Source organism: Poeciliopsis prolifica, unplaced genomic scaffold, assembly GCF_027474105.1.
Source record: "Poeciliopsis prolifica strain line A6 unplaced genomic scaffold, Auburn_PproV2 SCAFFOLD024, whole genome shotgun sequence".
NCBI classification, from domain to species: domain Eukaryota; kingdom Metazoa; phylum Chordata; class Actinopteri; order Cyprinodontiformes; family Poeciliidae; genus Poeciliopsis; species Poeciliopsis prolifica.
Genome location: NW_026562399.1, coordinates 1,546,915 through 1,568,503, shown reverse-complemented (window position 1 = coordinate 1,568,503; position 21,589 = coordinate 1,546,915). Strand labels below are relative to the sequence as shown.

At 37.4% G+C, this 21,589-nt stretch overlaps 2 protein-coding genes across 2 annotated transcripts; one reads left to right on the top strand and one right to left on the bottom strand.

Moving 5' to 3' along the window:
* The first annotated feature begins 1,298 nt into the window (after positions 1-1,298).
* On the top strand, positions 1,299-6,025 carry hand2 (heart and neural crest derivatives expressed 2). The gene is made up of 2 exons (XM_055046680.1): positions 1,299-2,089; positions 4,961-6,025. Exons 1-2 carry the CDS (start codon positions 1,601-1,603, stop codon positions 5,054-5,056), a joined length of 585 nt encoding a protein of 194 aa, XP_054902655.1. The 5' UTR covers positions 1,299-1,600; the 3' UTR covers positions 5,057-6,025.
* Positions 6,026-7,309: 1,284 nt separating this feature from the next.
* sap30l (sap30-like) lies at positions 7,310-12,582 on the bottom strand. Its single transcript, XM_055046907.1, has 4 exons — positions 11,849-12,582; positions 10,735-10,857; positions 10,157-10,255; positions 7,310-8,687 (listed from the first exon to the last, which is right to left on the bottom strand). Exons 1-4 carry the CDS (start codon positions 12,032-12,034, stop codon positions 8,559-8,561), a joined length of 537 nt encoding a protein of 178 aa, XP_054902882.1. The 5' UTR covers positions 12,035-12,582; the 3' UTR covers positions 7,310-8,558.
* Between the last annotated feature and the right edge of the window lie 9,007 nt (positions 12,583-21,589).

The window sequence follows — 21,589 nt, the reverse complement described above, 5'->3', positions numbered from 1 at the left end:
AGTGCGCAGAGGCCAGGAGAGCTTTTATGGAATAGTCTCTTGTGCCCCAGCAGCAGGGAGACCCCTCCTGATTTATGGCTGTATTTAGATAAGACGCCGCCGTAAATGGTTCCCAAATAGCGCCAAGGTCACGTAATGTAATGGGATAATGTTTTTGGGGGTCGATGGCGATAAGATGATGTGTTTAAGGTGCGAGGGCATCCGGGGCGGAACAGCAGAGACAGGCCAAGAACAGCATTAATAATAATAATAATAATAATAATAATAATAATAATAATAATAATAATAATAATAATAATAATAATAATAATCGCTGTTGCAACAATGTTTTTATGACTACATGAAAGCGGGGTTTTTTAATATGGAAAATGTTGATCAATCAGGAATTTCGATCAAATAAAATAATCGTTATTTGGCCTTTTAAAACGTTTCCGCTTTTACTGAAAGTAGCGAAACAAAGAAATGAACCTGGCCTTAAACATAAACAGAACAAAATATGAATTGTACTTTTGAAGTACATTAAACTGAGCACGTGCGATATAATGTAAAACATAAATGTTAGTTTTTTGGGGGTTTTTTATTCACTTTTTTAAAAAATACATGCAAAATGGACTTCAGAGACGTTGATATGTGAAAACATACTCAGCAAAGTTCGTTTTAAATGTGAAAGTATCTTAAAGGACTTTGGTGACATGAGAAACGAAATTAATGGAAATAAATAAATATATAATTTTATATATAAATAAATAAATGAATGAATAAAAATATGAATTAATACACAAATCAAATAAATGAACCGATTATTGCCATGCAATGATTGTTGTTTCAAAATCAAATTAAAGCTGCTTATCGGAAATATCAGCTCCATGCATGACAAGAAATTCTTACATTAAAAAATTACAATATTAGTAATTCTGCTAATAACTTGTAAGAAAAAAAATTGTAATAAGAAATTAATATTTTGAGAAAATATCTTTTATGTATGAAAAGAGAGAACATTAAAAGAAAGAGAAAAAGGAACTCTGCCGTCCCTTAGCATCTATCTCAAGATGGCCCGTAAAATCATTTGCATCACAAAAGTCTCCGAATTAAAACATCAATGAAAAAAAGAAAAAGTAAGGAATCAAACTCATGCCTGTCCATGTAAACCTGGTGCCAGTGAAGCAGATGTTTTGGTTCCTGCGTTCTGGTGCCGTGATATTCTGGCACCATGTTCTTCCAAAGCTCTCCAAACTCTCCTCCCATTTCCTCCATTGGTTGCTTCTTTCTCACGCTCACATCCAGCTCATATAAACCTGGGGCCTCACACCTTCAGCTGGGTCAAATTTCTCCTGCAGGTCATTGCGTCCTCTTCGGGAAAAGAGGTTTCATCGGGACGGCGGCGCATCGCTGACGTTTCATCCCTGGAATACTTTTTAAGGCTGAGCTTTTTAAGAATCTTGGACCATGTGAAATAAATCGAGTCTTTGTTGTTTTAAGCTTGTAAATGAATTTAGGAGAATCCTCGACCAAGTTTCGAATGAGTTCTGCTCGCTGGTGATCCCCGAGCAGAGACGGTTTAGGGGGGAGGCGAACGAGCGCATTTTCTTCCCGGCACAGCATGAACCTCATCGGGGGCTACCAGCATCACCACCACCACCACCTGATGCACGAACCTTTCCCGTTCGTCCAGCGGTGCCACCAGGACGCGCCGTACTTCCAGAGCTGGGTGGTGAACCACGGGGAGGTGCCCGCGGACTTCCAGATCCAGGCGCCCTACACGCCGTCCGCGGAGCTGGGCGCGCATGGAGCAGCGCACGACGGCCGGCTCGAGGGGCTCCAGTCGGGGATGGGAAAGAGGAGAGCGTCCGGGCCGAAGAAGGAGCGCCGCAGGACGGAGAGCATCAACACGGCTTTCGCGGAGCTCCGGGAGTGTATTCCCAACGTCCCCGCAGACACCAAATTGTCCAAAATCAAAACTCTGCGTTTGGCGACCAGTTACATCGCGTATCTGATGGACGTGCTGGCCAAAGACTCCGGCGAGACGGAGGGTTTTAAGGCCGAGATTAAGAAATTTGAAACGCGGGATTTGAAAAGGAAACGAGAGCTGGTGAGTTTTGTTTGCTGGAGCCTCCTGGATTGTCATGATTTTGGAAATTATTCCCAATCCGAAGCATTTTTTCTGCTATGACTTACTTAGGCTGCCTGTAAGTCTGAGTCAGAGTGAAAACATCTGCAGAGATGGAAATGTTTACAGAGCGTCTGACTAACCTGGAAAATCTCCTGAAATATACGAAGCATTTTTGCCTTCAAAGTTTTTTGTCTGAGATTTTAACTGTTAAAAATTATGCACCATTTTTTTGTACATAATGTACAAATAAATAAATAAAAAATCAGAATTTGGCTAAATTAAAAACGTTAGGAAATCATTTCTAAAGCTATACTTTTAATACTTAAAATTTAAGAAAACAACAACAAAAACAAACAAACAAAGAAACAAAAAAAAAAACATGTAGAGTGTATTCTAAGCCGGTCAAATTATTTTTTTTCCTCTTATAAATAACCATACTCATTACAAAAAAAGAATAAAATAATCTAATCGTTCGAGTGCATCAGAGACATTTTAGGGATTATTTGAAACTAATTCCGAAACATGATGAGCAGAGTTCTTCACTTTCACTTTTAGATAAATAAAACGCCCGAATTACCACAAATCAGCTGTACAGCTTGTAAAGCTTCACTTTATTTTACATAAGACAAAATGTTATGGCTGCAAACTATCTTGACAGAATAGATATTGTTTGAAGTTGCTATTATTAGTCAGACTGTGACATTGTTAACAGGCTGGGATGAGGAAAGCTTCATTTGGATTATTTAGAGCAAGATGAGCTGCATTAACTCTAAACAGGAAAACACTGAACGTGCAAACAAAACCCAGCATGTGATGCAACGTTCAAACACACAGCTGGTTAAGAGCAGCTGAAGTGCACTGATAAAACAAACTGCTAGAATTTAATCAGTACATTTGGTCTCACTGTTTATAACAATTTTACTTTGGTAGATTTAACTCAGTAATTCAGAACTCATGTCAGTTTATCTGATTAAAACTCTTGAATTAATTAGGTAATTTGCCAACTCATTTTAAACATCTGATTACTTCAAATGAACTAAAATACTTACATTCTCACAAATATTCAGTTTTCTTCATTGTGTATCTATTGGAACAATTGGCAAACATCACACCTGATGATCAAAACTAGATTAGCAACAGCTCTGTAAGAGCCAGGAGGTTCAGACTTGGTTTTGGTGATAAAGCTGTTAAGCAGGATGGAAACTTAAATTCTTGCTCCAACAATGAAACTTTCTCAACCACTAACTGAATGACTGCTCTTGATTTTTTGTTTTTTATTCAGTAGATTTATTTGTTAAAACCCATGTAATCATGGCGTCTTTCTGTTCTGAGATTTTATTGATATTAACACACGACAGATTCAGTCGTCCTGATTTGTTAAAGGACCGACATCTTCAGTAAAATTATCATCTCTTATTTTTGTAAATTATGGTCTAATTTACAAAAATTGAATTAAACTGAGTGGTTCATCACTATTGAACAATTAGTATATATTTGTGAAATATTTATCACACCCTAGAAATCCTATTCATATTGTAGCTGAATATAAATAATTCACATTGTGCATATCAAACTCCACATGTATGCATATTCAGATATAAAACGTCTTTTAGCGTCTAACTGGACAATACACACATCAGGTCCGGTTCAGGCCAATCATGATGATCTGCATAACATTATTGGCTCCTCCCACTTTTTCATTAGTGACATATTTAATTACTTACAAACTTAATAAATAATTTGTGTGTTTGGTCATTTTTAAATGCATGATAACACATTTAAGTAATTATTTTATTAATTTATTTATTAATTTTGTTGATTATCATTCTGTAATTGCACAACAAATTCAAAAGTGCTATTGATCAATGTGTTGCAGTTAAAACTTTAAAATAAAAGCTAAACAAGTCAATGTTGATGGTTTATTCAATTGTGGCACTTTCAGAACTCCATAAACTTTAGCAGTGACAATGTGCTCTTACCCCATTGGTTGAATCCAGATTTAGCCTAAACAAAACACGTGAAGCCTGGTTTGTCCATTGGATCAACCCAGCCATCCTCCAACTTCATTAAGGGATCAAATCACATCTTTATTTCGGTATCTTTCAACTTATTTACAACAAAAACTAAATTAAATTCTCCTCGGTCGATGTATTTTATCATCATTCGGTCTATAAAAATGTCTACGTGTTTGTGAGTGCACATTAAGATGGAAAACAACTGTATCTGATCCATTTCTTTATTATTATTATTATTATTATTATTATTATTATTATTATTATTATTATTATTATTATTATTATTATTATTATTATTATTATTATTATTATTGTTAAATCGGGTGTTAAGGATTGAATCCACTTAATAGTAGTGGAAATAAACATGGTTGAAAGTTAACCAGGTTTTATCGAAATTGAAGAAAATACAGACGCTGAATCTGGTCTTGGTTTTATCATGTGATAAACTCCGACAACCTTTACGCATCCACGAACTTTTTTTTGCGTCATTTAGATTGAAAGTTACCTCGATTTTTCTGTGTGAATTGAATAAATATTTAATCAGGGAGCAGAGTCCAGATATATGTTCAACATTCATGGGATCCGAGGCCCATGGATTGGCCAGAAGTCATGCTGATCACTGAAGCATCCAGACAGAGACTCTGTGGTGAAGAGTCCAAATGACCAGAGAATGAGTCAGCCGCTCCTGCAGTTGGAGCTGCTGATGTTGACGATGATGTTGATGATGATGATGATGATGATGATGATGATGTTGATGATGATGATGATGATGATGATGATGATGATGATGATGATCTTGATGATAATGATGATGGCGCTGTTTTTGCCCCCACAGACCGACGGCCTGCAGGAGACTTTTGGAGGCGAAAAGAAGGTGAAGGGCCGGACCGGGTGGCCGCAGCAGGTCTGGGCCCTGGAGCTCAACCAGTGACTTCCTCAGAAAACACCCCCCCGCCCCCAACACACACACCCACACACACACACACACCCCTACACAGACACACACACACACTGACTTAGGCCGAACACACCGCTGTGCATGCGCAGTGAAGCGCTAAAAGGGGGAAAATCAAAGGGCAACGCGGATAGAAAGAGCTGCAGAGACGCTGCTCATTACTGTGTTCCCCACGATAATAATAATAATTATTATAATACGATAGAGATATTTGTGCTTTTTAATTGTTTCTCTTTAGGTCTTCACTTCAAAGCAGATGTTGCCAAACACATCAGTGTCCTTGTTCTCTGGTCTTCCATGGTTTTTGTCGTTTCCCTCATTGCGCAAAGTTTTCTGTTTTAAGTCTGTTGATTATTGTGATAATAACAAGGTAAGAAATGCGGTACATTTGACACTGTTTTTTCCACTGATTCGTAATCTTTCCTGTTGAAAATGTTTAACCAATCACAAACCGATTTCATCGTTTAAGACACTCGACGTTTTACTGTCGCTTCTCTTCAGTCGTTCCAGCGACCAGAAACTTCTCACTGATCCGCACTATTTCATTTCTAATTTAACCTGGACTTTATTTAAATTCGGAGATCCGTTTTGACTTGACGACACTAAAACAACATCACGTCACAGCTTTACTTTGCCTCTCCGCCGGTGTAAACTCTGCAGACTCTTGTTGTTGTTGAATTCATTGAATCTACCTCAGTACTGTAAATGTCACTGTCCAGAGGAACACGCCGAGAGTGAGACATTAACATTAACGCAGCTTTTCACTCCCGACATGTAAAAACGGTCAATGTAAAAAAAAAAAAAAAACAACAACAAAAAAACAAACAAACAAACAAACACGTGGAATAAAATGTTTATTATTGTGCGCAGTGTTAATGGAAATGTGTGTTAGATGTGAAAGTATATTTGGTTCCATAAATAAATGGATTATTTCATGACATTATACTTGTGATTCCAGTGGTTTTGTTCATATTAAGCGTCTGATTTTTCTGTAACAAAACTACATCATTTATATGGACTCAAAAGCTCTTCTGAAATTATTTTTCAAAGGCGAAAAATTAAAGTTTATGACCAGAACTCGTATGATAATTCGAGCTTTTTTTTTTTTTTTTAAGTAGATGCAAAAGTGAACATTTTATTTTTAATCCATGTTTTTGTTGTTGTAATTCTCACTTCTGGAATCTCCACTGGTTGAAAACAGTTGCCACACTAGCAATTTATTCAGCACTTTGATCAATTTATTTTTGGCTTTGATCTCTCAGGTGTTTGACTCCGAAAGCACTTTAAAATAATTGAAAATATTGAAAGTATTCTAAAGTATTTTGGATGTTCTGGTTTAGTTATGTATTTGTTTTACAGAAAATAAACACGCATGTTCTTACTGAGAAAGTTTCCAAACACTAAAAAGCTAAAATAAATCCTTTTATTTCAGAGGGAGCAGCAGTGACCCCTGGTGGCGGTTTTATGTCTCTGAAACTTTCCAGAGTCTGTATCCTACCACCTCTGGGAAACACGCTGCTGCCTTACCTTCAATAAAAATAGTAAATCGTTTTCTCAAAAGGCAAAAAAGATTTTCATCCACTTCCGATCCTCTTCTGTCAGGTGCTTCTGCCAGACACCGAGGCAATTCTGCAAGTTTCTATCTATGAAAGAAAGTCATTTCTTCTGTCATCCGTCACCTCACGCTCTCTCAGGATAAGAGGTTACATTGAAGTGAATCTCATTGTTAGGAGTTGCACTTTTCTTTTGGATTAATTTGAACTCTATTGACCTGACTGTGATTGTTGTTGGGTTTGAATTCAATCTTTGTTTCACTGTTAACTTTAGCGATAACTTTTGATGTGATCTGAAACTTATATTTTCATAACTTGGCAGTTTCTCAAGTTCAAAAACAAACCACTTCATTTCTAAATTCATTGATTGAACATTTAGGTCATTTTCAATAATCAAGTTAAAGTTGAATGTAAGGAATAATGCTTCTATTGCTTCTAATGCTTCTATTTTGATTTGATCATATGTCATACAGGTCAACTGATCAACAAATATTTAGTTAAATATAAGATATGTCCAAATTCAGGAACCGTGGGGAGAAAAAAGAACTGTGGTGACCCCTAAAGAGAAAAATCCAAAGAAGTCCAAATTCAGGGGCTGAATCTACTTGAGTTGTTGAGTTTTTAAAACCACAGGAATGGAACAACCACCTGCTAAAACCTTAGAGTCTCCTGAAAAAAACCTTAAAATCTCTTCTGCCTGTACAATACATTTATTAATAATATTAAGAGCAGTACGCAGTCATACTTAAATATGTTTTCTTCTCTTTTCTTTCTAATACAACAGTCAGTATAATGAGGCATGACCTGTGTGTTAATAAAGACGGATGTTATCTACATGACACTAAAAAACCTACAAGCCAAAAACAAAACAAAAGGTACAACAGAGTGGAAAACAAAAAAAAGCAAAGAAAAATGCAACAGAAATCCTAAAGTGAGTTCAGTCCACAAGAATAGCTGGAGGACGATGGTTCTGAAGAATATGAAGGTTCTGCTGTTTCACATTATTATTTCAGATGGAAATGAAATGTGAAGACTTTAAGAATTTCAGTAAGTTTGATGGAGGAATGGCATCAAGATAAACATTTCCCAGTAATCAATTCTTACAAACTGGGAGAAAAAGTTGGATAACATCTTCCTGTTATTCTTCTGCTCTGAAGTATTAAAAAAAATCAGATTTTATCCTGGTGGAGGTTTCAGTTCATTGTTAAATATGCAGGCATCTTCAGACAACACAGAGTAAAAGCAGAACTAAAAAGAAAATCGAACAGAAATAAATCAGTGTGTACCAACAAAAGAACGTTCTACTGAGGAAAAAGAGGCTCAAAGCGCTGCACCATTCCTCACCATCCAGTCACATTCCATTTGAAAACAGGCCAACAGAACTGCCTTCAGGTTTTTAAATTTCATTTTACACATTATTACCGATGATGTGATTAGATCTGAGTTGGAAAGCGAACCTGAGCCTGGACTGTGTCCTTTTTCAAACATTTCATTTGTTTCAACCCCTTCCCTTCCAGCCTCCCTCTGGATGTGTTAACAGTCTATTCACCAGCTAAAAAAAGAAAAAAAAATAATAACCAACAAAGTGTTTTTTGTTTCTCCTTTTTTAAACTCTTAAGGCAGCAATATTGTACATTTCATTCAGCTGAGTTATTTCGGATCAGATGCTGTTATTTTTTTTTACAGTATTACGACATAAATCTCCGCAGTGAGCCCTGCTTCTCCACACACTTTATGGAGAGGTGGGTGACGGCGAGAAAGCAAACTCGTCCTTCCTCCATGTCTCCTCCAGTTCTGTTTAACGTCCTGAGAGGACGGCAAAGGTTCTGGTCCGACAGTAGGAAGGGGACGGAGGCGGAGCTGCTGCTGATAGTGGTGTCCAGGTTTGGTGTGGAGCTGTTGCTGGGGTTACGGCAGAGGGAGGCTTAGTCCAGCGGTTTGCCTCCGTCGGCCTTCTGGTCCAGGCGGCTCTTGCTGCTCTTCACCATGTAGATGAAGTAGGTGAGCGTCTCCTTCTCGTTCACAGGTATATTCCTGAAGTGACGACTCACAGTCTGAGGGGAAACAGAAAATAGGCTAAAAATGAATCAAAAGGCGATAATTTGAGGTGAAGCTCCCGAGCTAGACTAGTGAAATATATCAAGCTGGGTCACATCACATTATCTTAACTTGGGCTGGGCGAGACAAACTTAGAAGATGACGATTAGCACAGCATTCATAGCGCCACCATCAATTGAGCAACAGTTTCCAAGCTTCTGCCTCTCAGAACAGTATTCCATTTCAACTCCTCCACTCATTTCCTTCAGACTAGCCAGCAGCAACTAGCAAACACCAGGTGGAACTGCCAATAAATATACTGAGCTCATTATATCAGCTACTTCTCACTGCAACGCTGGTAAAAATATTCTTAAATGGTTAACAGAGGGGTTGTTATGCTGTTATAGGTAGAAAGAGGTGTTTTTCAAGAGACAAAGGCCCAATTTAAAGGCGTTAAATTGCAGAGTAAGACTTCTTTTTTTGCCATATTTGATACACGGCATTTTTATTACAAGTTACGGTGACAGTTACTTGATTGTGGCTAGGAAAAGACATAATACAGTCCCTTTAAAACAGTGATTTATATCACCATCTGGAAAGTAACTGCATTTCATCATATTTTAAATGCAAATCATTTTTATTGATACCCTAACAGAACCAAAAGTGGAGAAAAAAGTCAGAAGAACATTTGTGATCATACCATCAGCTTTTCTTTTTTGTTATTTATTTATCATAAAAAAGATAAGCCAAAATTCTTATCACAGTAAGAGACTTTTCACAATAAATGATAAATGTCCATCTGTTCCGGTAAATACTTAATCCTCTCCTCTGCCTTATTAAATTTCTGCTAAGGATGGAAATCAAATAGACCTTATTTGACTTTATTATTACAGTTTAAGCAGTTTTGGAAATTTCTTCTGGACCCAGCAAATAGTTTGTGGGTAAACAATTTTCACCGCTCAAAACGGGAAGTAGTTAGTAAAAGGCTGATGAACCTTTTCTCTCCATCCAACCATTTCAAACACATTTATATGTATCTCAAAATATGAATTTCCACATCACTAACACATCACAGAAACTTATAGAGCACCCCCTGCTGAATTATGTGGAAAATCACTACAAATGGCTTACCTATCCAGAATAAATGAAGGCCTGTTTTCTATCCATAAACTGAAACTGACACCAAACTTCAGAAGCCAGCGGAAAATTTATTTAAAGTCGTTGGACATGTTAATGCAGTTCCAACTGAGTTTGAGCACAGCGCACCTTTTGTTAAATCAAGACAAAACTTTTATCATGCATGATAAAACTCAAAAACACAATAACAAGACACATTTAAGACAAACTGAAGGAGCTGACCAGTCTGTAAAAGAGTTTGCAACTGAATACAGAAGCTGATGTGTAACTTGCTATTAATAGAAGGCTGTGTGTGTGTGTGTGTGTGTGTGGTGTGTGTGTGTGTGTGTGTGTGTGTGTGTGTGTTTACCTCTGCCAGCTGAGCCTTGTTGAGGCCGGGTCTCGTCTGCAGCTTGTAGTGTCGCTTGTAGCGTCTCAGTGTGTTCACCTGCAGCTGGAACAGATCCACCTGAAAACACCAACACAGCGATGAGAACGTTTTACGTCGAGAAGCAGAAGACGATCTTTTGATCTGTTCTTTGACCAATGGCAACTTTGAGGAAGTGAACAATTGGCTTTATAATAAAAACATTTAGGAAAACTGTGTGAAGAAAATTCCCATGACTTCAGATGTTTTGGTCATGCAGCTGTGAAACAAACTCGAATCATCACCCTCCCACCACCTTGCCTCACATGTGGTTTGAGGTGTTTGATTGCCACCTGACATGATGCTGTCAATTGCTACTGAACATCTCTATGCTGGTCTCATCTGTCCAAAGAAATGTGACAGATAAAACTTTGCAAATCTAAATCTTGCTGGATCTCCTTCAACCCTGCATTAAATCAAATCTTAGAATATTAACGAGTTTACTTTTGAAACAACATTTAAACACGCCAGCTGGAGTGAAAGCGTTGACTAGTTGCAGGAGTCCGCTTTAACCCGCTTACCTCAGGGACTTCCACATCGTGGTCAGGGGATTCCCCTCCATCATCACTCGTCTTCCTCTTTCTCTTGTTGCGAACGCTCTGGATGAAGTTCTTGTGAAAGTCACAGATGTAGAGATGCCGCACCTGGAAGGTAGGAAAACAACTCCAGTTCAACCATTGGAAATGAAAGCATATGTCTGCCACCATTATGGCATCATGCTATAGCAAAGATTTTAAAAAGCCATGATTTTGAGAATACTGAAGTTCCAGAAAAAGTCACCTTTTCAGCTTTTTGAAAATACTTTTATTCACAAAAAAATCTTACTTTAAAATTAGGCAAACACTGTTTTAAAACAATGGGTTGACACCTGTTGTATAGCTGACAGCAGAAAAATATTTTAGCAAATAAACCACCTAATTAACCCACTTATATCAAAGTATTACTCTGTTTAATAATCCAGATGGAATATTTATATTGAATCATTCCAGCATGAAGAAATTGCTCTTCGTGATCAATAAATAAAACCAAAGATTACACTAGTGTTTGTGAAAATAAACTAGTGAGACTGTGAATGGAAGGCGTTTTAGCTGAAGGTTAGGAATTTGTAAGAATAACATTTCCAAGTTACTCATGTTTGTGTTTGTAATACAAACACGTGTTTTATTCTGTTATTGAACGTGCTGAACGTTTCCTAGAAGTTTGCTGCTTTGAACATGATGAGAGCTGTTGATTTATCCGATATTGCAACTGTCTTTACCAGTTATGATCTAACTTGCAAATTAGAATAAATGATTCATTAGTTGTTCAGTGTCACGAAGAATCTTCTTTAACAAATTCCCCTGTAGTCTTCGAAAAAACGACTAAATTTGGCCCTGGTAGCTTTAGAAAAGCTTACAAACCACAAAAAACTGAGATTAAGCAGCAAACAGAGCATTGGGGGTGTATTAGAAAAAAGTGAGGCGGCTGGAAGATGACGCGGGCCGACAGTGCTGTCCTATATAACGCCTGACGGTTAAAGTCGACATGCGGGACTCCGTAAACACCAGCAGATCGACAACAGCTGAGGAGTTCGAGTCCCAAACTCCCTTTTTAACGGAAATTTCAGTAAACATTCAGAAAACAAAGTGATCTTACACTCTTATCGATGTCTAGCTTCAGCTTCTTCTGCGATATGCTCTTCTGAATTCTCTTGCTGAAGGAGGCGTTTCCAGCCGAGCGGCCGCAGCGCTCCCCGTCCTCGATCAGACAGCAGCTCTGGCCGTAAAACGGTGGAGCCGGCGGGCCGTCGTGGCTGTCCTCTTCTGTGCTGAACCCATTCATTCTGCGCGGTTGCGGTAAAATTCAAGTCCAAGCAATAAATATTCACCAGAACAACGTTTGTAACTCACTACACGCTGTGCTGTTTTTTTTTGTTTGTTTTTATACGAGGCGACCCGACAGTTGGCTAGCCAAGTAGCTAACTCGGCTTAGCGGCTAATCCCGGAGCTAACAGCCTTCGTCGTCTGTTTCTGACCGACTCGAACTGAGATGCCTCCGGGTTAAAAACATTCCACTCATCGGATTCACCGGAGTTAAAACAAACCGCGGCTAGCGCTGTTTAGCTACGGTGCTAACCGGCGGAAGAAAGTGGAAGAGCCGCCGCTGAGGCTGGATGGAATTCCTTTGGTGAGAACCACCGCACTCTGTCCCTGCAGTCGCCCGTTACTCTGTCGTCAACGACCTCATCTGATTTCTTCACTAAGTAGCGACAACTGGTCATCACAATCAAAGCGACTTTAACGGAATTCTAACAGTTGACACCTCCAAAACTGCGACACTCTTTTAGAACTGCTCGGTACAATGGAACATGCTCCGTCCGTGTGGCGGAAGTTCTTGCCCTGGACGGTGATTGGCCAACTTTTTCATGAAGGCGGGCTTAATTTACAAAATCTATATTCTTATTTGTTGTAGCAAACATCAGTTTTCAACCGTTTTCTACTATGAAAAGGCGTTGAATATGGCGTTGTAAACAGTTAGATCAGATGGCCTTTTAATTTCGCAGCAGCACACTTAGGAAATTAAATATTTACGGTAGATAAGTTTCACAGTTAAGTTATTATTCAAGCTTCAATATTATAGTTGAAAATTCGATAGATAGATAGATAGATAGATAGATAGATAGATAGATAGATAGATAGATAGATAGATAGATAGATAGATAGATAGATAAAGTTTGGTCAAGTTTTGCGTCATTATGCCATAATTAATATTAGAAGTCTTGATTATTTTTTTACTCCTTTAAAGTCTACAAAAATGCGGACTTAATTAAACACGTTTTGTGAATCACTTTCTATTATTCCAGCCGCAATATGGCTACTGAACTGAACAGCATTTATTCTGGACTAAACCATAATGTTATCCTCTTATATATCACAAGATGGAGACAAAAGCTCACTAATGCATTTGAAAAGAAGGGCAGCAGACACAGGTTTTTGTTAAAGCTGGTGTAATATTTTTGGCATTTTCAAGAATTCTAAATTGTATAAAATTAATAATCTGGAGGGGTTTAGGTTTAGGTATCACTCTTAAATCACTACTCCAGGGTACTGAAGTTGTGGGTGTTAGTTCCTGAACAGCTCTGGAAGTGTCACCACAGCATTTGAATCATTTTGAGGTCTGAAGTTTAAGTGACCCATTTCTTTTTCAGACACTGCTGTAGACTTCCTGCTGAGTTTATGAGTAATGATAAACTCAGCAATAATAATAATGATAATGGAGGAACTGGGTTCCTGTCTAAGAAAGAAATTCAAATAATTTAGCATGACACCTGGTGATCATGCTAAATTATTATTAATTATAATTTAGCATGACACCTGGTGGCATGACACCACCAGGTGTCATGCTAGAGCAACAGATCCTGTAGAAAACTACCATACAAATGTCTACTCTGAATCCTAGAAAACCTCCATTGAGTTCAGTCAACTTAGATGCTTTTTTTTCTCATTAACCCGTTGTTCCATAGTCTCTTGGAACCATCTACACATGTTCTTTAAATCTTAAGACCAACTAAAAAAATGTCCTGACTCAGAATGATGGGGTCAAAGTTGAGCATTACTTCTCACTACCTCTGGAAGTAGTCACAAACCTCCTAAAACTACGAGCTGTAAGATTAAGATGGGAAAGCCGAGAGTGGTTTGACAGAAAGCAAAGAAACAGCAGAATCCCTTAATATTAGCCATGTTGTCCAATTGTGATGGTCTGATTTAAAATGATCCAATTGCACAGAGTAAAGTTCATAATGAACGTTACGTTTTTTTGTGCTTTTGGTTTGAAACAATTTTCTGATCTCAGCCATGTCCAATTCCCTGAACACCCTCCCAGAAAAATGGCAACAAACTGTTGCAAAAGCTTCTCTGAAAGAGGAGAGTTTGTTGTGACAGATTGTTTCCTTGAATTTATTTCAGAAGGCACCAATTTTAAAATCGAGCTTCTGAATACTAGCGTGATTTTGGTGTCGTTTTCCAAACGTGACATTTGCTCTTGTATTCACTTTGCCTCATCTTGCTGAGCTGATAGCTTAATGTAGGGAAACAATGTAAGAGGTCACACCATAAAGAAGCAAAAGGCATTTGGATGTCTTATCTTTTCCTGAAATGTTATTTAATCCAGTAAACACTTTTTAAAAGGTATTTTTGATGGTAGCAGTGTGCAGGAATGTAATGACCTGGTGCCTCCTCTTGAGAGGAAGGAAATGCAGATTGTTGACTGACTGATTGACTTTAAAAGTGGTAGATGATAGAGAAGCATAACATTAACTGGATTCCCGTACTGCTATCATCAGGGAAATGTCTCTAAGAGGCAATAAGATGTGAAGTGGTCTCAAAGTTGTCCCCACACCTCAATCTGGTAGCGGGAGCGACAAGCTGAATGATACAACATCCCTGGAGACTCTGGGAAATGGCCTGTGCTGAGAAGCTACATTCACTGATGAGTAAATCACTGCTGCCTAAAAGCTCTGTCAACTTCTGTGTGGGTAGAAGAAATGATTATGACATTAACATTTTGAAAAAAACAGTGTTTTAACACATTCAATCACTGTGATGATTAAAGTGAAAAGGGATGGGAACGTGCCCAAAGAGTCTATTTAAAGAGAAGAAGATTGTAATAAAGAGCTATCATAAAGTATGCAGATGACCCTGTCATTGTCAGAGAATTTAATTTAAAGTCCTTAATAAAACAAATCAGGCATGCATTAGTTTGTAAAAAAAAAAAAAAAAGAAAAAATCCTACCTAGAAATTAATCTAACTGTAATTCAGGACAAGGCCATGAATGTGTTTATTGCCATTCATCATGGGCATGGCTGTCTTTATAATAGAGTACTTTATTGATTTATTGAACCATTCTTGTTCCAGGTTCGAAAGAGGAAGACCCAAGTGCAATTACTTTTAAAATGAAGAATACCTACCTTTCCATCCATCTATGCTGAAGTTTGTTGATTGTGGAACTGGGCATGAGAGGTGGAGGTGCTCAGGTCTTGTGTTGGCTGGATTGCTTTCTTAAATACATGTGACTTTAAAAAACCACCAGGTGTCATGCTAGAGCAACAGATCCTGTAGAAAACTGTTTGTAAAACGAAACTGAAACTTAACTACGCTACAAGAAAGTCTCATACTGGGAAAATACTTCTTCCAGTATTAAATGAAACATTTGGGATTGTGTAATATAATTTTTTTTATTCTTCATATTGTTCATTGTTCAGGCAGTTTGGGAGAAACTGCCAAGTAGACTCATAATTTTTCTTCCAGACAAATGACTGTAGTGGAGCTCTAGAAAGAATTTTGTTGGGATCCAATTTGGAAAACAGGAGCTGCATTAAAGTTATTTTTTTAAATTTATTTATTTATTTATTTTTAATGTAGACAAAACAAGTCTGTGCTGGTTCCTCTGTCAACATTCCTTTAAATCTAAAACTTTCATGAAGTGATCAAACATTGAGGGTTTGTTCCACCACAAGAGAAGAATTAGATCTGACAACCACTGATTATTGTAAAACCACTATGTCTGGACTTCAGAGTCATGGTTTTCATGTCTTCTCACATCTTTTTTTATTCACAAAATGTCCTTCAGCAAGCAGCTACCTGGTCAGTGACTACCTGATAGCTACCAATGTTTTGATTTGTAACAAAGACTTCAGGCCTAATATCACTGAAATACACTTAGGCACATTGTCTCCCACACATTGTCTGCTTCTTCATACCTGCGCTTGCTCTTCTGCCAGTGTGTCTGAAGAATGTATGAAAAGCAGATGCTTTTCCAGTGGACAGACTGTGACTGGAGCCAATTATTCTGCCTGTCACAAAAAGGAACAGAACATTTCCTCCACTGTCTCCACGACTGACTCGCCATAGAATGGGAAAGGACACGGAGGTCCGCTCTGCTCAGTTTCAGGTACGAAACTGTCTGAACATAATGATACAGTTTTCACTGAAGGGCTGGAACACTACCTACTCAAGTTGTGGGTCAGTAGAATGAGACGACTGATGTTCAGTCTGGAATACACATTATTGCATGGCTGGTGGCCTTGGACAGCAAATATGTGAGGAAAAAGATTTCACAGTAAAATTGATGTTTCTAGTAAACTTACAAACCAGCTGATTTTGACTTTATAGTTCTTTGTCAATATGAAAAATATTTTTTTTGTTTGAATATTAGACTAATTTCAGAAAAAAATTGAATGTCACAATGACATAAAAATATATTTAAACACATTTTGCAGATCCATCCATCCACTTTATACCCCAGTGAGGTTGGGAGGGGTGCTGGTGCCTATCTCCAGCAGACAACAGATGAGAGGCAAGGTACACCCTGGACACCTGGTCACCAGTCCATTGCAGGGCCTCAGAAAATATTGTACATAAAAAGCTTTTCACCTTAAATTTGGGTACATTTATTTATTAGAGGGAAAACAACTATATAAATCTTTTCTAACAAATTCATAGGTGTGATTTTGATCTTGGTGTTAGCTCTAAAAGTGATCTAAAACTACATGAAATTCATCTTTAGACATGAAATGAACAAATCATGGAGCAAAAGTAAACATGACAACAATCACCAACTGGCACCAGCTGGACTAACACTCAAAGTTGCTGATGGCTTGAATCTGTCAGGAATGGCTGATCATGGCTGATGATTGGCTGATGATTTTGTAACCATTTAAGCACAAAATCACAGACACACACCAGGATACTAGCATCTGCAGCCAGAGAAACACTGAAAGTTTTTAAAATTGATTGGGAAATCAGATGGATAAGCCTGGATGCCACCATGTGAAGAATTAGGATACCAAGTCTCCATAGCAACATTTTGATGCTATCTACTTTTCAACTTGGGATTGTGAGAAATTTTCTCTCCTATTTTTTCAAAAGTATGTTGTTTTTGCTCAACTTTTGTGTGACCACCAGAAATAATTTGTTTTGGACAGATAAAATCAATATTGAATATTGGAATTGAAGTTATATAAAGGATTAATATATGGTAAAGGAACTGTGATGCTACAGACACAAAATTCAACTTTCCCAAATTCAAAGACCAAAATAGTAAACCTGCAGGTTGAGACACATGATTATGGAACACAAAAGAAACTGAAATAAAGAATTGATAAGGTCCTTTGGTCTGTATGCGTCATCCTTGTTGGAGAAGACAAGCAGCTGTCCAGACAGCAAAAGTAACAGAAAGTATGTCCATAAGAGATGCTAATAATCTGAGGGAAACGACTAAATAAATAAATAAATCTCAAATGTTAGAGGTGAGGCCACCAACAGTGGTTTGCAGATGTTGCTTAGGCGTCAGTTTTATGACCGTACCAGAAACACAATGGTTTCACTTCTGAACTTTTGTATTAAAAAAAAAAATATTGAGTTAATATTTTTTTTCTTAAAATCTATGTAATATATAATTAATTGTAAATAATTCAAATACTTGCCTTATAAAAACATATGTATTTATAAATGTAAATAAATATATAAAGTGTAATATATTCATGTATGTAGTGATATTTTCACTGACTCCACCTGGCAGCCCCTACAAAAATGTTTTCTGGGGCCTTGGTAATTGCTTTGAACATTTTTTTCACAGCTTGGAAACAGTTTATCTTTGTACTTCAATATAAGACAAGTGATACTTTAAAAGTAAAGAAAACATGTTTGTGAACTAGGGACACATGAACTATTTCTATAACTGGTTTATAGAAGCCCTTGTTTATTGATTTTTAGAATTAAAGTCCTCCAGAGAGTTTTACAGCACAGAGGCATTCAGCTCGAAGCAATTCCTACATGATGACTGTCTCAGTCATCAAAAGCCACTCAACACATATTGATTAAAATACAGTGGGAAAAAAATATATATATTAAAGAAGCATCAATACATGTATAGCCATCATCAATGGCTTCACTGCTCTGTTTGTAATGAAATCTAAAATATCAGGTCACACTGAGCTGCACAGGTCAGGGATATGAAATCTGGCTGGAAAACACAGAATGAAATAACGATTCATTCATAATCAATTTCTGAGTTATGTTTACTGTTTACAATTTTCAGTGCATAACTGAGCATGTGAAATGGAGCCTCCTTGCCAAGCAGGGTGGCACTTTGACTTATTGCTTTCTGACCTTTCATGGCATTTGGAAAGGGCAACTCCACAGACAGATGGTGCATACTCATATGCAAATTGATAATGTTAGGTGAAGGCGGCAGCAGAAGGCTGTTTCGGTAATTCAAACAATTTGCTCAGCGCCATGATAATGCTCTTTGTTGAGTGTGCTGTACTTGCTTTATTTGTTAGTTGTTTTTGATTTCTATTTGCCTGAAAGCTATCTCCATAGGAGAAGAGAAGGTACATCTGAACCAATATTTCAGGGCCGGCTCAAGGCAAAGCAAACTAAGCCGCCGCTTAGGGCCACCAAGGGGCCCCCCCAGTGGAGCTGATTTTTTCTTTTTCATTTTAGTAACAATTTCTGTCATAATAATAAAAAAAACAAAATAAAAAAAGCAATTTGATCATAAAGTGATTTGTATTTACAATAATATATATTTGATAATGTACATAGAAATCTTTATTTTATGGACAATAAGAAAAAAAAAAAAAACTCTTAGGGGCTCCCTGGTGGCCGCGGTAGGTCATCCACTCTCTGCGGTAATTTGAGCTGCTGTGCATCCAAACGTCCAAAGCTCTGGTAGAAGATATGTTAGCAAAACAATGTCTCAAAAAAGGACTTGTCCTTCAGAGAGAAAGAGAAGAGGAAGAATAGAAAAAAGCCAAGATGTTTTAATATGTCTTGGTAATGTAATGTTTATAAAAAAAGATTTGTGAAGCTGCTAATAGAAAATTAGCTTTATAGCAACCTTGGACAGTCCAGTTCAACAGCCAAACTTTTATGATAGCGTCTTTGTGTGAAACTGAGTTTTAACTTGAAATCAGTTGATTCTCCTGCTTGGCTCTGCATATTTCAAAGCAACATATTTGATAACATTTGATAAGAATAATTAAAACTTCTCAATGTTTGGTATTGTCTAGCAAAATGTTTTACATCAGGCTGCATGGCTAGTGCATTAATATATCAATGAGCTGTTCAAAGCTATAGTTGGTGATATGTTGTTGGCTGCTGATTATTTATTTGATTAAATCAAACAATGTTTTTACATCAACTTATAAGGTATGTGAAATTTCTGTTAAAATCATTTGAAGGCTCACAATCAACTCGATATTGATACCGGTCTACATTCTCAAGGAAGAAAAACTCACCAGGTGTAAATTAAATGTTTAGCTGTTGGAGTTACATTTCAGAGAAATAAATTTCATCATAGAATGTCATGAATATGTGTGTAGGGCTGCACTGACTGCAGTTTTCTGGCTAAACCCAGTTACTGATCTTTAGAAAGCCTAACCTGCCAATTTTGATTTTGGCTGAGACCATTTTTTTTGTCTGAAATGTTGCTAAATACAGCAAGAAAGTCGCTGAGCTGGCAAAAGTGGGGTGAATATTAACTGTAAACATTCAGACCTGACTTGGTGGGCCGGTCTGTCAGTCAAACATCTCACTGCAAAGCAGAAGAGGACAGAGGCTGATTTTTAAACCTTTGCTTACAAAAAAGACATCAGTGCATAAGATGGACTTCATATGTGAATATCAGATGATTAATTTTTGGCTGATCGCGATCCCCCAAAGTTAAGGAAATCGGTACCCAGAAATCCACTGGCTGACAAATGTATCCTATGTTATACCTGCATAGGATATAATGTAAACAGCACTATCAGAGATGCAATAAGTTTACAGCAGATGTGCAAATGATCTATTATTCTAACTGTTGGTTTCAGCCGGTCCACATTGTTAGCAGAAATAGAGAACCCCAAAACCAAACTTCACTTAGAGCCCCATGGAGGCTTGGGCCGGCCCTGCAATATTTTAGCAGAAGTTGGCAACATAAAAAATTAATAAGTTAAAAATCTGACTTGTGTTGTATTTGATAAAAGACCTTGCAAAATATTCCCACCACTTGAAATGTTAACATTTTCCTATTTATATATAAACTTTAATGCATTTTATTATGTTTTTATTTCAAAGACCAACACAAGGTTCTGCACAATTGTAAAGTAGAAGACAAATGATGCAGTTTTTATGATTTGTTGTAAATAAAATCAGCAAATGATGGCTTACTTTCTTATTCATCCATCCATCCATTGAATTACTGGTTAGGTTAAGATGTAGATAATACAGAAAAAAACATTCTCCATGAATGAATTCATATGTTTGTCAGAATACAATGATAACACAGAATTTCATAAAATGTAATTGGACTGATGCATAATTGCTTGGGGAAAAGGTCATGTGTTTGCTGACCTTGGACATTGAAATTGGTTTAATGGAAATTAAAGCAATTTTTCTGAAAATTGCTTAGAGATAATTTTCTCTACAAACATATTTAGTTCCTGACCTCAGCTACATTTGAATCTTTTTCGGTGCATACAGCTTCAGTTGTGAAATCAAAGTTGTACATATTTGGTTTTACCTTGAGAACATGTTGTTCATTCAAATAAACTTCTTGTTTTCTTGCTAGAAAAAAAAAATCTGATTCAGAACATTTCATCTGATTTGACATCCAACACATTTTTTATTTTATTTTATGAGTGACTTATGAGCAGACTATGATTTGCACAGGTCTCATAAACTGGATTATTAACATTCCTGCAAATGAACCGTTTTGTATTAACCTCCCTTCTATATGCAGGACAAAACTCAGGACCTGCATCTTAAACAGCAACCTGAAAAAAAAGCTAATTTAACCAGACCGAATCCTAATATAGCGCCATGACGCTTTGGCTCAATCCTCCCTGCCACCCAAACATGAGCCAAACATATATTACTCTGTTGTGCCCACATTTCTCTAAAGGCAGTCTATCCCTGTTCTGAATGCCAGAGAGGAAGACAGGAGCTCATTCCTTTCTCATTCACCTTGTCTGTTCTAGCCGGAGTTGTGACAATTCAATCTGTTCACCGTCTTTCCAGATGATTTATGGATGCACCCCTGTAACCTCACAATGTGGGGGGGATTTACATTGATCGAGCAGTCCTGTTCTTTCAACCTTCTCAGTTCGCTCGTCAAAAACATTAATTTGTAGGGGAAAAGTGGCATCATTGGTTTGATTTTAAAAACATTAATACTAAATGTGAAACCCAAACTTATTAGACTCTAAAATTATTTTTTTAGACAAGTCATGCATCCACAATAAGTTTGTAACCTACAAAAAAAATAAAACCAGAACAGGATCATGGGATGGATTTCAGTCCTTCATCATCTACCAGCCAAAGGAAGCAGAGTGTGATTCCTAGGCATCCATC